At 34.8% G+C, this 18,063-nt stretch overlaps 1 protein-coding gene across 1 annotated transcript; it reads right to left on the bottom strand.

Annotated features, from left to right (window-relative positions):
* Positions 1 to 15,708: 15,708 nt before the first annotated feature.
* LOC128638965 (formyl peptide receptor 2-like) lies at positions 15,709 to 16,917 on the bottom strand. The gene has a single exon (XM_053691107.1). It carries the CDS (start codon positions 16,915 to 16,917, stop codon positions 15,859 to 15,861), a length of 1,059 nt encoding a protein of 352 aa, XP_053547082.1. The 3' UTR covers positions 15,709 to 15,858.
* Between the last annotated feature and the right edge of the window lie 1,146 nt (positions 16,918 to 18,063).

Below are 18,063 nucleotides of genomic sequence, written 5' to 3'. Positions count from 1 at the left end.
CAAAAGAGAGGGGGAGAGAGAGAGCAAAAGAGAGGGGAGAGAGATAGAGCAAAAGAGAGGGGGAGGGAGAGAGCACAAGGGGTGGGACCGCTGTACTGCAAAAAATGGCCCGTGTGAATGGGCTTTAGGACTAGTGTGTGTATATATATATATATATATATATCATGTGCAAAAAGTCTTAAGCCACCATTAGATGTGGTGTTTTAGCAAAGTTTTAATGACCAGCCATATTTATTTTTCGGTCTCCTTATTAAGATACAAACAGAAAATACAGGTAATATGTACACAAAATATAAAAAATAAACAAACAAACATTTTTCAGAAAAAAATGGCTTCTTCAGTATTTAGTGTGAACTCCCTTGGTACTAAGCATATGTATGTGGGTGTGTCTGTGTGAGATAATGTTAATATAAAATAGATATCTATACATTTATATCTTTAGTAATAGATATATTCCTATAGATATATATGTATAGATATCTATTTTATTTATGCTTTATTGCGGTGGTATTTAACGGAAGCCGCAATATCGACATACCCAGACTTTTTTCAAATGGTTTTCTGACAGCCTATTTGAAAACAATGAACTCTTATCAGTTGTTTTAAGAAAGTTTATTTCCATGTAATACAGATCTGTACAAGATTATTTGTTCACTTCTGTCTACCATGTTTCTTAAAGCATCACATTTGCTTTTCTTATCTTAAAGGGACATTACACCTAAAACCTTTCTTTTGTTATTGAAATAGAACATACCATTTTAAACAGCTTTCAGTTTACTTCTATATTCCCATTTGCTTCATTGTCTTTTTATCTTTTTTTGAAGGAGTAGCAACGCATCACTGGGAGCTAGCTGAAGACAGCGGTGAGCCAATGACAATAGACATATATGCAACTACCAAATAAACAGCTAGTTCCCATCTATCTATATATGCTTTTAAACAAATGATACCAAGAGAATGAAGCAAATTTGATAATTTAAGTTAATGCTTTTTAAAACTGAGTTAAAGGGATAGGAAAGTCAAAATTAAACTTGCATGATTCAGATAGAACATGTCATTTTAAGACACTTTTAAATTCACTTCTATTTTCAAATGTGCTTCATTTTCTTAGTATCCCTTGTTGAAAAAGAATACACACATATAAACTAGTGTGAGCTGCTCTAATTGGTGCCTGCACACATTTGTCTCTTGTGATTGGCTAACTAGATGTGTTCAGCTTCCTGCCAGTAGTGCAATGCTGTTCCTTCAGCAATGGATAACAAGAGAATGAAGCACATTTGATAAGTAAATTGGAAAGTTGTTTAAAATTATATGTTCTATCCAAATCATAAAATCATTTTTTGGGGTTTACTATCCCTTTAAGTTTTTGTTACATAATTTTTTAATTACATTATTTCTGTTTGTTATATTATTCTAGTATTACAATGTGCAATATTTTGATATTATACAAATTTGAGGGTTGATTACAATCTATATACAATTTGCTCCCAATATCGATTTTTGCTTTCTGCCTGAATTTGTCATCTAGTTTTATCAAGTGATCACAATGCAAAATGAATTAATGCATTAAATGCCTGCAGCCCCGAATGCCCTTTCAACAGAAAAGCTCCCGAAAATACTTTTTTGTGCGTTAAGTACGTTTTCGAGATAGAAACTACAAAGTCACATGAAACTGAAAAATACAATAGTCCTTTCACACCTCCTTACAGTTAACGGCTTTTGAATTAATCCCCTTGTTCACTGTGGAAGTGAGATGTTAACTTTTTGTAATTCGTCTCCACCTTCACCGCTGCTTAACCATCTGAAAACCATTAGAAGTAATTCGTTTTTATTTTGGGTAATTTCGTTTTTTATTTTGTGTAATTTAGTGTTTATTTTTTTTTTGTAATTCAGATAATTGTATTTGATTAATTTATTTTTTTTATTTTTTTGTAATGTTAGTTTTTAGTATAAGGCAGTTAAGGTTTTATTTTACAGGTAACTCTGTAATTATTTTAACTAGGTAGCTAGTAAATAGTTAATAACTATTTACTAACTAGTCTACCTAGTTAAAATAAATACAAACTTACCTGTGAAATAAAAATAAAACCTAAGCTAGCTACAATATAACTATTAGTTATTTTGTAGCTAGCTTAGGTTTTATTTTACAGGTAAGTTTGTATTTAGTTTTAAATAGGTTATTTAAGTAATAATTTTAAGTTTTATTTAGATTTATTTTAATTATATTTAAGTTAGGGGATGTTAGGGTTAGGGTTACGTTAGGGTTAGTTTTAGGCTTAGGGTTACGTTAGGGTTAGGCTTATGGGTTAATATATTTATGTAGTGATGCGGGAGGGTGGCGGTTTAGGGGTTAATAGGTTTATTATAGTGGCGACGAATAGGGGTTAATACATTTTTTAAGTGGCGGCGATGTCCGGAGCAGCAGATTAGGGGTTAATCATTTTATTTAGTGTTTGCGATGTGAGAGGGCCTCGGTTTAGGGGTTAATAGGTAGTTTATGGGTGTTAGTGTACTTTGTAACACTTTAGTTATGAGTTTTATGCTACAGCTTTGTAACGTTAAACTCATAACTACTGACTGTAGATGGCGGTACGGATCTTGTGGTTATAGAGTGTACCGCTCACTTTTTGGCCTCCCAGGCAAACTCTTAATACCGGCGCTATGGAAGTCCCATTGATAAAGGACTTTTTAAAAAGTGCGGTACTGACGTTGCGTGACGGCCAAAAAGGTGTGCGGTTAACCTATACCTACAAGACTTGTAATAGCGGCGTTAGGGGAAAAGCAGCGTTATGAAATAATGATGATTTTTTTCACTCATAACGCAAAACTCGTAATCTATCTGATAGGAATTAGGTTTACTTTTTTTATTTTGGATACATTTGTTTATTATTTATGTTAGACTGTTTTATTTTTGGTAATTTTAGATTAATTTATTTTACTTTAATCTTAGGTTTATTTTTTAAGTACTGTTAGTATTTTTTATTTTAATTATAATTTAGTATTTTATTATTTTATGTAATTTGGAGTTAATTTAGTGGCTGTTAGGTTAGGGGGCTTAATAATTTCATTAGTTATTTGCGATGTGGGGGTTTGTTAATTTGGGTTATTGCGTTGTAGGGGTTTGGCAGAATAAGGGTTAATAGATTTATTAGGATTATTGTTTTGTGTGGGTTTTGCAGTTTAGGGGTTAATAGTTTTATAAGGTTTGTTGCGATGTGGGTTAATGGCAGATTAGGGGCTAAGAGTTTTAATAGGTACTTTGCGATGTGGGTTAATGTCAGATTAGGGGTTAATACTTTTAATAGGGACTTTGCGATGTGGGTGAATGGCAGATTTAGGGGTTAATGTTTTTTCTTAGTTAGATTGCAATGTGTGCATGGCGGATTAGGGGTTAATAGTTTAATTAGGCATATTGCATTGTGGGGGCTTTTCGGTTTAGGGGTTAATACTTTTGTTATTAGTTCCGATGTGGGTTTGATGGTGAATATAGGGGTTTTACGTGTCGGGTTTATTTTTGGGAGGAAGGTTATACTTTTACGGGAGATTTATATATTTTTTTTTTTTTCTTAGGCGCCAGCAGTTTCTAAAGTGCCGTAAGTCACTGGTGACTCCAGAAATTTGTATTTACTCTCATTTCTGGATATCGCTAGTTTAACCGACTTATGGTACTTTATGAACTGCTGGCGGGGTTTATGTGATGTCCCGATGTGCGAGGTGAAACTACGGGTTTCAGCAGTTGCGCTGAAGCTTGTGCCTTATATGTAATCTTGCCCATTGTGACTGAAAAACAACAGGGTACAAAAGTTTTAAACAGAAGGTAAGCAGTTTGCAGGGGTATTTGTATTAGTGCTGTAGTGTTTGTTAGGGGTGTTTGCAAAGCTGTTCATTAACTCCTATGTGTATGTGTGTGCATGTTTAATGTGTGTATATGTATATGAGTGTGTAAATGTGTATGTGTGCAATTTGTATGTGTTTGAATGTGTCTATATATACCAGCCAGCAGGGGGTGTCAATCAACCCGATCGTACTCGATCGGGTTGAATTCTGGCGATTGCTGTCCGCCTGCTCAGAGCAGGTGGACAGGATTATGGAGCAGCGGTCTTTGTGACCGCTGCTCCATAACTTGTGTTTCTGGTGAGTCTGAAGACTTGCCAGAAACACGGGCCATCAAGCTCTGTTCGGAGCTTGATAGATAGGCCCCACAGGCTCAACATTTCCACTCTTTACTAGCCATTGGCGAGTGGAAATTTAATGGTGAAGTAAAAAGTAAGTGAGTGAAAAAATGTGCTCTCCTATTGCAGCATTGACAAACACAATGGGCTATGTGCTAAAAATATTATCTGAAGGGATATTATATATCCTAGAAAGGGCAAGGATATATTATTACTCTAGGGCTGCTGGAACATCATTAGTGCTTAAACTGTTACTTCTGGGGAGAGATGGGAGACGAAAAGTAAAAGTGTAGAGGAAGATAACTTTAAGAGAGAGTGGGAAAAAAAGAGTAAAAAGATATGAGAGAAGGGAAAGAGAGTGGAAAGAGAAGATAAGGAAAAGGGTAAAAAGAGAGAATGAAAAGAGAAGGGAGGGGAGAAAGATATTTCATTTATGAGAAGAGAGAGGAGATGATTATTAAAAGAATGTCTCCAGGTCTGCTATGATCTTCCATGACTGTCAGCACTCTATTGCTCCACTCCCTCACTTTAAAAACTTCCTATTTCTATGCAGCTGTTGTCTCACCCTGAACCCCCAAACTGCTGTTGCTAACTGCTATGCACTTATTTTTGTTAATCTATTACTGTACGTAGCATTATTTAATTTAAAGGATAAAATAAAAAATATTAAAAATGTTTTCACAATGCCTGAACATATGCAAAGAGGGGATGGAGTAGTGGATGCGGTGTGGGCAGGTAGTGGGTAGGATCAGAAGCTCCGAGTAAAATGTTGGCCTGACTAGCAGCTAATTACACCTAATCTTATCCCCCTAACAAAATAAAAAAGCCCCCCCAAAATAAAAAAGCCCTACCATACACTAAATTACAAATAGCCCTTAAAAGGGCCTTTTGCGGGGCATTGCCCCAAAGTAATCAGCTCTTTCACCCGTAAAAAAAATTACAAATCCCCCCCAACATTAAAACCCACCACCCACACAACCAAACCTACTCTAAAATCCACCCAATCCCCCCTTAAAAAAAACAGAAGTCTTCATCCAACCGGGCAGAAGTGGTCCTCCAGATGGGCAGAAGTCTTCATCCAGACAGCATCTTCTATCTTCATCCATCCGGCGCTGAGTGGGTCCATCTTCAAGACATCCGACGTGGAGCATCCTCTTCTTCCGACCGCTACAACTGAATGAAGGTTCCTTTAAATGACGTCACCCAAGATGGCGTCCCTTGAATTCCGATTGGCTGATAGAATTCTATCAGCCAATCGGAATTAAGGTACAAAAAATCCTATTGGCTGATTGGATCAGCCAATAGGATTGAGCTGGCATTCTATTGGCTGATTGGAACAGCCAATAGAATGCCAGCTCAATCCTATTGGCTGATTGGATCAGTCAATAGGATTGAACTTCAATCTTATTGGCTGATTGCATCAGCCAATAGGATTTTTTCTACCTTAATTCCGATAGGCTGAATTCTATCAGCCAATCGGAATTGAAGGGAAGCCATCTTGGACGACGTCATTCTGTTTTTATCCGTCTGAAGAAGAGGATGCTCCGCGTCGGATATCTTGAAGATGGACCCGCTCCACGCCAGATGGTTGAAGATAGAAGATGACGTCTGAATGAAGACTTCTGCCCATCTGGAGGACCACTTCGCCCGGGCTTGGATGAATACTTCTCCCAGCTTCGTTGAGGACTTCGGCCCGGTTTGGATGAAGACTTCACATGGTAAGTTGATCTTCAGGGGGTTAGTGTTAGGTTTTTTAAGGATGTATTGGGTGGGTTTTATTTTTAGGTTAGGGACTTTGTGCTGCAATAGAGCTAACTGCCCATCAAAATGCCCTTTTCAGGGCAATGGGGAGCTTAGTTTTTTTTAGATAGTATTTTATTTGGGGGGTTGGTTGTGTGTGTTTTACTGTTGGGGGGGTTGTTTGTATTTTTTTTACAGGTAAAAGAGCTGATAACTTTGGGGCAATGTCCCACCAAAGGCCCCTTTTAAGGGCTATTGGTAGCTTAGTTTAGGCTAGGGAGGTTTTTTATTTTGTTTTTATATTTTAATAGGGCTATTAGATTAGGTGTAATTAGTTTAAATATCTGTAATTTGTTTACTATTTTCTGTAATTTAGTGGGGGGGGGTTTGTACTTTAGCTAATTTAATTTAGGTAATTGTATTTAATTTAGTTCATTTATTTAATTATAGTGTAGTGTTAGGTGTTAGTTTAACTTAGGTTAGGTTTTATTTTACAGGTACTTTTGTATTTATTTTAGCTAGGTAGTTATTAAATAGTTAAAGTGAAGGTAAAGTGAAACGCTCTATTATAAATAATTACTGATATCAAGTCAAATAAATATAACTTTCATTCATCAATTTTTACAAATCTTTATATTACCTGAGATTTCGTATATTATTGCTATGTATTCGGCTATCAGAAAATCAACCCGTACATTTTTTTTTTTATATAAACAACGATCACGTTGTTCAGCCATCCAATTGATTCTTTGGCCGTAAGGCGGCCGTCAATTTACATCATCTTCAGATGGGTCTAGATGCGCATGCGTGACATCTTCTACTTCGCATTTGCCAAGCGCGCGTGTCCACGTTTTGCGCATGCACAGTATGAACTTGACTTTGTGGGCATAGTTTGGACAGCATAGGAACTCAGACTGCAACAAATTTTAAACTATAGTAGCGCTTCTATTACCGCAAGCATCTCTTTCTGTTATATTGGTACGTCTAAAACAGTAGTAGAGAGCAACAACCGCGATTAACGCATGTGCAAAGATCAATGTCAAAAAATAATGCGCATGCGCGGTTATTCCATGCTCGATGTGCACAAGCTGAGTAGACATGTATAGAGTGGGTGGGACCGCTCTATACATCACAGTATCAGAAACCCGGAGATGGAGGATGGGAGGAGAATCTGCAGGGAATGGTAAGAAAACTATAGTTAGAAAAATAACTAAATACATAAAAAAAAATTAAAAACAAACCTAGCGACTGGTGTTGCGTTAGTAAAAAGGATCATACATACGATTGCTGGTTAACAAAACTTTACCTTCACTTTAATAACTATTTAATAACTATTCTACCTAGTTAAAATAAATACAAACTTGCCTGTAAAATAAAAATAAACCCTTAGATAGCTACAATGTAACTATTAGTTATATTGTAGCTATCGTAGGGTTTATTTTACAGGTAAGTATTTAGTTTAGGGTTAGACTTAGGTTTAGGGGTTAATAATTTTAATATAGTGGCAGCAACGTTGGGGCAGCAGATTACGGGTTAATACATAAAATGTAGGTGGCAGCGGTGTCCGGATCGGCAGATTAAGGGTTAATAATTATAATGTAGGTGTCGGCGATGTCAGGGGTGGCAGATTAGGGGTTAATAAATATAATGTAGGTGTCAGCGATGTTGGGGGCAGCAGATTAGGGGTTCATAAATATAATGTAGGTGGCGGCGGTGTCCGGAGCGGCAGATTAGGGGTTACAATTTTTATTATAGTGTTTGCGATGCGGGAGGGCCTCGGTTTAGGGGTTAATAGGTAGTTTATGGGTGTTAGTGTACTTTTTAGCACTTTAGTTATGAGTTTTATGTTACAGCGTTGTACCATAAAACTCATTACTATTGACTGTTAAATGCGTTAGGGATCTTGCTCACTTTTTGGCCTCCCAGGACAGACTCATAATATCAGCGCTATGGAAGTCCCATAGAAAAAGACTTTACGAAGTTTACGTAAGTCATTTTGCGGTAAGGCCAAAGAAGTTTGCGGTGTCCCTAAACCTTCAAGACTCGTAATACCAGCGGGCGTAAAAAAGCAGCATTAGGACCTCTTAACGCTGCTTTTTTACCCTAACGCACAACTCGTAATCTAGCCGTATGTGTTCTGCTTGTAGAGTCAACTGCATATTACATAATTTATTGGCCCAATGAAACACCATTCTCCAAAATTTTGTAGTTTTGGGCATATCCATAAACAGTGTATTACATTTGTTTTGTTCAATCTACATTTCTCACAATTATGTCCCCTTTGGTTATTGCCCCAATTAGATATCATTTCTGGCGTAATATATGTCATCCATGTTATTTTAACATGTTGTTCACGCATCGACATTGCAAGAGAAGCTTCTTCAACCTTTTCTATACTTTTGAGAATTATCTGTATTGTCAAAGCAGGGAAATTCATTTCTCTCCATTTTACTATAATCTTTTCTAAGTGTTTATCATAATCTATGTTGTTCATAATTCTGTAAAACAAGGAGATAGAAAATAGTTTATTTTTATAGGCATTAATCACGGGTGCCAATGCCATTAATCTTATGAGTCTCAAGCAATAATCTCTCACTTGTAAATATGCAAAGTAATGTTCCTTCTTAAGATGAAATTGTTTTTGGGTAGATGCAAAATCTAAAACTTTGGGTTTTTCCTGGTCCCTATTTACTAACTGTGTCATATTAATTATATTATTTTCATATTGAGCCTACATTGGAAAGGAACCCCAGTTGAAAATCCTGATATCCTTTAATTGAAAGGAATGTGATACTGCAAATTTTAAATTTTAAATTCTATACCATGCTATTATTGGATCTTTCAATAATTTTTTTCTCTTAATGTATATTGGAAGATTTTTAATCTCCAGGTGGACTTTGTTTTTAAGATAAAGGGGTGCAACTAAATAGGATTCGACATCTAGCATAGTAAAATGGCCTATTTCCAGTAACCAGTCAATTACAATTTTTCCTACTGCCCCTAAATTATATAACGATATATCTGGTAGAGCCATTCCTATATATTTTTTTTAAAGCGTTAATTTTTATAGCTTAATTTTACTTTATTTTCCCCCACAAATAGTTTTAATACATTAATTTATTGCTTTCATATCATATTTTTATTAATAGTGGTATATTTTGAAAAACATATAGTAGTCGTGGTAGCGCTATCATTTTAAATACATTTATTTTGCCATAAAGAGAGAGCGGTAGGGTTTCCCAGTGTTTGAGCACTTCTGAAAATATCCTAATTGCATCCCGTATATTTAAAGAATATATTTCAGCTGGGTCTGTAGAGAACTTAAGCCCTAAATAAACTAATGAATGCTTTATTTCCTTAAAAGTTTGAGTATCTGAATCTGGCCTTTTGTCAATCCATAAAACTTCTGACTTCTTTGTATTGATTTTGTAGCCTGAGAAAGACCCAAACATTTCCACAGTTTGACAGATTAATTCAAAATTTGCCTTTGATCGTCTGGTAAAAAATAAATAGATCGTCAGCATATACTGCCATTTTAATCTCCTTGCCCTGGATTGTTATTCCTGGGATATTTCCCCTCAGTGCTATTAACAATGGTTCTAAAGCCAGATTAAAAATTAAGGGGGAGAGAGGACATCCTTGTCGCGTCCCCCTCAGTAATGGAAAACATGTTGTTTTCTATTTATTTATAATTAATGCTGCTTGGGATTTCCTATATAGTAATTCAATCATTTTATAACAATTTCCTGAGAAACCAAATTTAGTTGAGTTGTGAATATATGATCCCAAAGGATTGAATCGAAAGCTTTATGAGCATCTAAAGTTATTACCGATGAGTCTTCTTTATATATTTTATTATTATATTTCTTGTTGTACCAAGTATCTGAAATTATTAAGTATAGTTTTCTTAGGTTAATTTTGGATGAACGGCCTTTCATAAAGCCTGTCTGATCCCAATGGACCAATCCCCCCAGAATTAACTGTAGTCTTTTTGCTATAATGCTTGTGGCTATTTTATAGTCAATATTTAATAGTGATATTGGTCTATATGATTCTAATAATTGTGGATCCTTCCCTAGTTTTGGAAAAAATAGTTATTATAGATTTGTTAAAATCCATTGAGGGAGTAAGTTGTCCCTTCCAAAATTTATTCAGGAGAAGTTTAAGTGTGGGAGAGATTTCATTAACCAAGATTTCTTAGAATTCTGAGGGTATTCCATCGGGACCAGCTGCCTTATTATTAGACAGGTTTTTAATTGTTTGTATTATTTTTGTTTCTAATAGGGGCTCATTGAGTTTAACTGGGTTATGTCTATTTTTGGAACATTTCTTTTTTTCCAAAATTTATATTTTTTTTCCTCATCTAGGGGATACGGTGAGTAAAGGTTTTCAAAATATTCATAAAATATTTTCTGTATATCTCCACGGTTAGTTATCATTTTATCTCTAACTTTTAATTTAGATATTAGTGTAGTCTTTTTTTGATTGTTAACTAGTTGAGCCATATACCGCCCAGATTTATTACCAAATCTAAAAAATTTTGAACATGCTTTCATATTGTCTCTGATTTCATTCTGTATGAAAAAATTATCCCTATTCTGTTTCGCAAAAGTATATTTTTTCCAATTGGGTTTGGTTTTATACTCTAGGAATCTCGAATATGCATTAATTAATGAACTGGTTACCTGCTGTTTCATTTGATTCTTTATTTTCCTCATCCTGATTACGAAAGCTGTAATCTCTCCCCTGAGTACTGCTTTGGCTGTGTCCCAGTAAATATTAGTTTTATTCCGATAATTGTTAGCACTATCATATTCAATTTTTCCTTATGCCACTAAATTATATAAAAATATATCTACGGAATTTGGCGGCGCTATACAAATAAATGATAATAATAACATTCTGTCCATTTATTTTATTTTTCAAAAAAGTTACAAATTTGGAGTTATTTAAAATATATTTGGGGAAGAAGACAAAACCCGGCTGCTTAAGAGAGGATATATTTAATGCAATAATAATAGGGGCATGGTCTGATATTGTAATTTGATCAATTTTGGCTTCCTGAATTTGGTTAATCCTATACACTGAAACCAAAAAGAGATCAATTCTAGAAAATGAATGCTTATATTTAGATAAACATGAGTATTCTTTGACATCCGGGTTCATAATTCTTCATATATCTTGTAATTTTATGTCTTTTTTTCAAATTTTTAAGTATTGTGCTTTCTCTTTTCCTTTTTAACCTATGTTTTTTTATTAGTTGGAACCTGTTTCCACATTCCCTTCATTCTATCTAAAATTAAATTTAAGGTTAAATTAAAATTCCCACCTAAAATTATTTTGTTAAGGTGCAGCAGAAACATAACAAAATTGTTCAACCAAAAATGGAATTTTATCAAAAATGTAAAAGTTGTATTTAAATTCCAAAGGTATAAATTGTATTAAATATGCACAGTTTAATTTTCAATTGAAGAATACTGGATGTGCAAAAAAAAAACATGCACATTTGTACTTAAAAGTATAAAATATAAAGCATAATTATTTTTCGTAAAATGGTTTGATCGTGGGCGTTCTATGGGCTTATATAAAATTTGTCTCTCAAATACCAGCCTAATTCTGTAAACATTTTCCCTCTACAGATCTTACTTTTAATCAAAATACTCAAAACACTAAATACTCTGAAAGAAAAATGCATGCATGAAAAATTACAGCGATTTTAAGGTACAGTGCGCTAAAACCAGTGTATTATGTTTTATATTAGGTGTAATATTAAAGTTGAAACATACACCGGATTCTTCCTGTGTACTTTGTTCCTTATTGCAATATTTTACATAGCAGAGAGCTCTCATTATTTCTATGGGAGACAGCTCGCCATTCTCAGGGACAGCCCTCTTTTTAATAGAATTCCATGAGAGCTACCCCTGACAGAGCATGCAATTTTAAGTTATATATAGTGTGTGTATTTATATATATATATATATATATATATATATATATATATATGTAGTGTGTATGTATGTATATTTATGTATATACAATATATCTATATATATATATATATATATATATATATATATATATACTGTATATACATAAATATACATACATACACACTATATATATATATATATATATATATATATATATATATATATATATATATATATATATATATATATATATATATATATATATAGGTTTAGCCCCTTTGTGTAAGTTACATAAACAAATGTTCTACAATATGATTAGCAGCTTTTCTTTAGGCTACATTTTACCAACATGTCATTATAAATCTCCTTGAAGCTATATGACTCTTAAGTGAGACTCCTTCATATTAAATTACACAATGTTAACCCTTTATTTTAGTTAGAAGATAAAAACACTGAAGTGATGCTCAGCACAAATATACTCTATATTTCTATAAGTTATTGTTTCACATGCCACTGTATTGTAATCACATATGCAGCTCTACCCTATGTGTACTATGCACACTGAATTGTCAGTGAGTCAAGGACACCTCTGCTGAGCTGTAGCTAGCTCAGCCTAAGCAACACTGGAACATCATGAACTAGTTAATTACCGCAAGTGAAGCCCACTCTCATGCACCGCAGCCTCAGTCAAAGCAGCACCTTCTCCCACCCGGTCACCCTTAGTGCACCGCAAGTTCAACTTACTCAGAGTCAGTACTGACACTCAAACACTTCCTGATTGCCAGAAGTGCCTGCTGCCTCCAGACCCAATGATAAACAGAACAGTTTATGACCACCAGTGTTATTTGTGAACTGCCGGCCAGAGCACAGTGACCGGCACTGCCTGAGCTTCCTCCCTCTGAGTCCCTCCCTGCTTGCTGCTTTCCCAACATAAACAAGACATCACTGTTGCAGCCTTTTTCATGGATGGCTGCTGCTGGCGGCTGCCACCCCCCAATACACTACATCAGCTTCAGATCACAGACATAGTCACTTACTGACTTACTCTCAGACTCTAATGAGAGATGAAGCAAGGATCATTCCATTTCCTACCGCAAGGATTCCATTTCCTCCCACGTCCTCACTCACACTCTGTCAGACACTGACTGACAGTGACTTGCAATGAATCCTTACTGAGAAGGGCGGAGTTAATCAGAGCCGCACTGACAGTGACACACACACCCAGGGCTAGAGACCAAACTCCCACTACTTCACAAGTGCAGCACATAATACTTGTGTCTGAAGCGAGCCACATGACACAGACTGACTCACTCATTATGTGCACAGTTTTTTTTATTTTTTTTAAATATCATTGCCGCTCTCTAACTTTGCGCCCCCCTGCTGAGGTGACCTAAGGTGGCTGCATAACCTGCCTTATGCAAGCACCGGGCCTGAAGGTGATGGATTGGCCAAGCCTGTCTCCAGACCTAAACCCGTGATGTCATCATGGAGGAGTGGAAGAGGACTCCAGTGCCAACCTGTGAAGCTCTGGTAAACTCCATGCCCAAGAGGGTTAAGACAGTGCTTGAAAATAATGGTGGCCACACAAAATATTGACACTTTGGGCCCAATTTGGACATTTCCACTTGGGGTGTACTCACTTTTGTTGCCAACAGTTTAGACATTAATGGCTGTGTGTTGAGTGATTTAGAGGGGACAGCAAATTTACACTGTTATACAGTCTGTACACTCACTACTTTACATTGTAGCAAAGTGTCATTTCTTCAGTGTTGTTACATGAAAATATATAATAAAATATTTACAAAAATGTGAGGGGTGTACTCACTTTTGTGAGATACTATACATGCTCTATGTTTAGTTTTGTCTCTTTAGTTGTAAAAATATAACATGTACAGTACACTGTCAGAAAAAAAGGTTTTACAGTTAAGGTCTGTTTGTGAACACTTAGGGTACAACTGCTATGGTTGTACCCTCAATGGAAAATTACACCTTAAAGAACTAAAATGTGCCATTTAGGGGTAAATAAGGTACAACTATGTTTCCAACTATGAAATGGTCCATGTCTGTACCATTTTACCCCCCAAAAAATGTAAAATCACATGTGTGACCAAATGTTTGAGGAGTATGGGTGGCTCAAGTCTGCCAAACCCTACAAGTCCATGTAATTAGTGCACCGAGCGTTATTATTTACCAAGATGGTAAACAGTTATATTATACTTAGGCTACAGAGATTTCGATGGTGATCTCAATTATCCATTGAACACATATTTTGCAATCACCCAAAACTAATTCAACATATATGTTAATGTTCAGTGATTGTTTGTTATATGCAAGAGGTAGACAAAACAACAAAAAATACTTAACAACCCATATCTTCACTGACACTGTGTTGTTGGATCTAAACAGCACACAATCACTAAACATTTTAATGTTTATTTTTAAGAGCATCAAGATGATAACTTTTACACATAAAGCAAATATATTAAATTCAATTACAAAGAAAAAACATAATTTAAAACTCTATAAAATAAACAAGAACTATTTAAGAACCAGTTTTAAAAAATAAAATAAAATTGTGACTATTCCCCAATCACATACATGGACATTGTGTAACAATCCATCTGTTGGTAGACAGTTCCTGGACATTGTATAGCACAGCACCATCTATTGGTTGAAAGTTCCTAGACATTGTATAACACAGTGCCATGATCTATTGTTTGAAAGTTCCTGGACATTGTGTAACACAGTGCCATCTACTGGTAGAAGGTTCATGACCAAAATGTAAACTGGGGAAAAAGACTAATTTGCATATATTTTGCATATGCTGACAATTAAAGGACCAGTCAACACAGTAGATTTGCATAATAAACAAATGCAAGATAACAATACAATGCAATAGCACTTAGTCTGAAATTCACAAGAGTAGTAGATTTTTTTTTTCTGACAACTTTAAAAGTGAAGTCTTTTTCCATTCCCCCTGTACCATGTGACAGCCATCAGCCACTCACAAATGCATACACGTACCATGTGACAGCCATCAGCCATTCACAAATGCATACACACTTATTGCTGCACATGCTCAGTAGGAGCTGGTGACTCAAAAAGTTTAAATATAAAAAGACTGTGCACATTTAGTTAATGGAAGTAAATTGGAAAGTTGTTTAAAATGTCATGTTCTATCTGAATCATGACAGTTTAATTTTGATTGATTGTCCCTTTAAAATGTATGATTGTTAGTTTTATTGTTCATGCCTTTTGTTAGAGATATTTTATTTTGTTGTTGTCTATAGGTTTTATCTATATTTGTTTTATGTGGCGTGTGTTACCCATAAGTTAAATGGTGTTGTTAGAGTCTAGTCCCGAGTGAAATAAAGTATTATAAGTAGTTTGTTTGGGAGCAGTTGGTTCTTTCAGGAATTCCAGTGGCAGAGTCTTGGGTCTTGCTATTTGTCTGCACTTTGCAAAATCATCAAATTCAGCATGGCAACTGTATTTTTAATTACTGTCATTTAAAGCTAGAAAAATATTTATATACTTATCTTTCTGATCAAGAGCACAGTACGTAAATGTATATTTGAATGCTATTTAATAAATTTGGTGGAATAGAATTTAGGCATTTTAATATGCTGTGTTGAGTACAAATTTGTCATCATGAAATACAAAGGGCTTGCTACTGGGGCAGTACCCTTAAAAGGCCAAATTTGCAACATTTTTAATGGTACATTATGTTACCATAGCACTGAGGTACATAGTTGCCTTTGAAAGGTACACTCTACTAATATGTTACCATGTAAAAGGGTACAGCGGGTGTACCTTTGAGGGTACTGCCACAGTGACAAACTTTTCTAACCGTAAGGGTACAATAATTGTACATTTTTTATGACAGTGTATACATTTCTATAGCTGTTATCTTTAACTTTTTTTTATAATTCTAGATGTTTTTTTTCCTTTTATGTTTCTGAAAGTTAGTAGGTTATGTACAAAGCCAAGTCTATAGTCAATTTGTTCAAAATAAATTAGTCACCTTTATTTGTATGTAAAGTCTCTAGTTCAGTTTCCGCCCTGGTCTGATTAGATTGACTTTCAGAATCAATGTCACATTTCTCCTTAAAGGTGCTTTCTATTAGGAATGGAATAGACTTAAACAAGCTTCTCTTGAAGTCACGGTCAATAAATACATATAGCATTGGATTGAGGCAACTGTTGAAAAATGCCAGACAACTAAAAAGTTGAAGAACAAAGTTATTGACATGAGAATCAATGTTAAAGTCCATAGTATCCAAGAGAGGCAAAAACTGGAAAGGGAACCAGCAGATAAAAAAAGCAAATACGATTGCAATGATAACCTTAAATGTTCGACCAGAAGCAGAAAGACTCTTCCTTTTTCTTACCTTTAAAATAATCAGTCCATAACAAAGCAAGATGCTTGCAAATGGAACCAGAAACATGAAGCTAAATCTAGTTATGACCATAGCATTGTTCCTGTGTGTCATTGTGTCATAATCTAAAGCACTAATGTTTTGCCATGATACATATGCTGGATGGCAGTAAGAGATATCATCCTGACCATTGTAAATATCATAAAAAGATACATTCGGAGAGCTGACAATAAGGCAAAACAGCCAAATAACAACAGGAATAATATAAGCTAACTTGCAAGTTCTATGATTTTTTGACCATACAGGACATATTACAGAAGTACAACGGTCAACACTGATGATCATTAAGAAGGAAGTGCTAACTGACATGTTTAAGAAAATAGCAGTGAACACAGTCTTACACATTATACGGCCAAAAGGCCAGTGATAGTTCATAGCCAGTTGTGTTATTAGGAGTGGTAGACATGCATTAAGTGTAAAGTCTGCAACACCAAGACTGAGAAACCATATTGTATTTACATTCTTTTTAATTTTGAACCCAGCAATCCAAATGACCAATCCATTTTCCAGAATTCCAAAGATGAAGGTGATACTGTAGCAAATTATAGATATGACTTTTTCCCAAAAATCAAAATAGTCATAATGATCAATGTCAACATAGAACCAATCCTCCTCGGACATGGACATATTTGTCATGTTGTAGATGAATTGAAGAAAGAAATCAGTATCCATTCCAGCAGTTCAGCTCCTGCTATTTAAATAAAAATCCAATGATTATTTTTATTGTATGTTTAAAATAAGTTGTTTGCTTATCAGTTTAGAGTAAGTGCCGGTAAAATAAGTAACAAGGTAATATAGTCTTACAGTATTCTTCCCACAATCTATTTAGCAGTTGTACCACACGGCTAATTTTACTGATCACCTGGCCGATATTAAGCTAAAATTAGCTAATATAAACATTTTTTTAATTGCTATGGGACAAATTATCATTAAATACATTTATGTAAAATTATGCAATTTTTTGGCTTTGGATAACAAAATATACAATATTAGAAAATATTACACTGCCCCCACCTGGCTGGCAAAATTTCCTATGGAGAACACTGGTCTTATAATGTAATTACAAATTTCTGATGGCATCATAAATCAAAATACAAAATAATAAATATTATAGGTATAAAGAGGGAAGGTAATTATAAAAAACAAACAAAAATAATTACATGTAAATTAAACACCAGGTTATGAATTAGAGACAGCATGAATGGATAAGAAATAGCATCTGAATACAATAGAAAGTTGTACTTGCATTATAAAACATAATGATGATGTCTCATTATCAGAGCCATGCCCTTCCTCAGGTGAGATATATTTTCAGTAGTACTTTGTAATGCATTTATGGTAGTTACTTTATTTCTTTATATTAATTATCCAACATTAAAAGATATTCTTATAGCCCAATAATATTTTTCTCTGCATGGCAGCATTTTTCATTTTACTTTTATTATCTAATTTGCTTCATTCTCTTGGTATCATTTGTTGAAGGAGCAGCAATGCACTACTGGTTTCTAACTGAACACATGGGTGGGACAATGACAATCGGTATAAATATGCAGCCTCCAATCAGCAGCTAGAACCTAGGGTCTTTGCTGCTTCTTAAATAAACCTTTCAGCAAAGGATAACAAGAGAAGGAAGCAAATTAAATAATAGAAGTAAAGTGGAAAATTGTTTAAAATTGTACGCTCTGTCTGAATCATGAATGTCTAATTATGACTTTACTGTCACTTTAAAATGGATAAGAGAATACTGGAATTTGTATATTGAATAGTATACTATCTTTTAAA

Source organism: Bombina bombina, chromosome 8, assembly GCF_027579735.1.
Source record: "Bombina bombina isolate aBomBom1 chromosome 8, aBomBom1.pri, whole genome shotgun sequence".
Taxonomy (NCBI): Eukaryota; Metazoa; Chordata; class Amphibia; order Anura; family Bombinatoridae; genus Bombina; species Bombina bombina.
The sequence above is the reverse complement of the archived record's forward strand: the minus strand, read 5'-3'. Positions and strand labels throughout refer to the sequence as shown.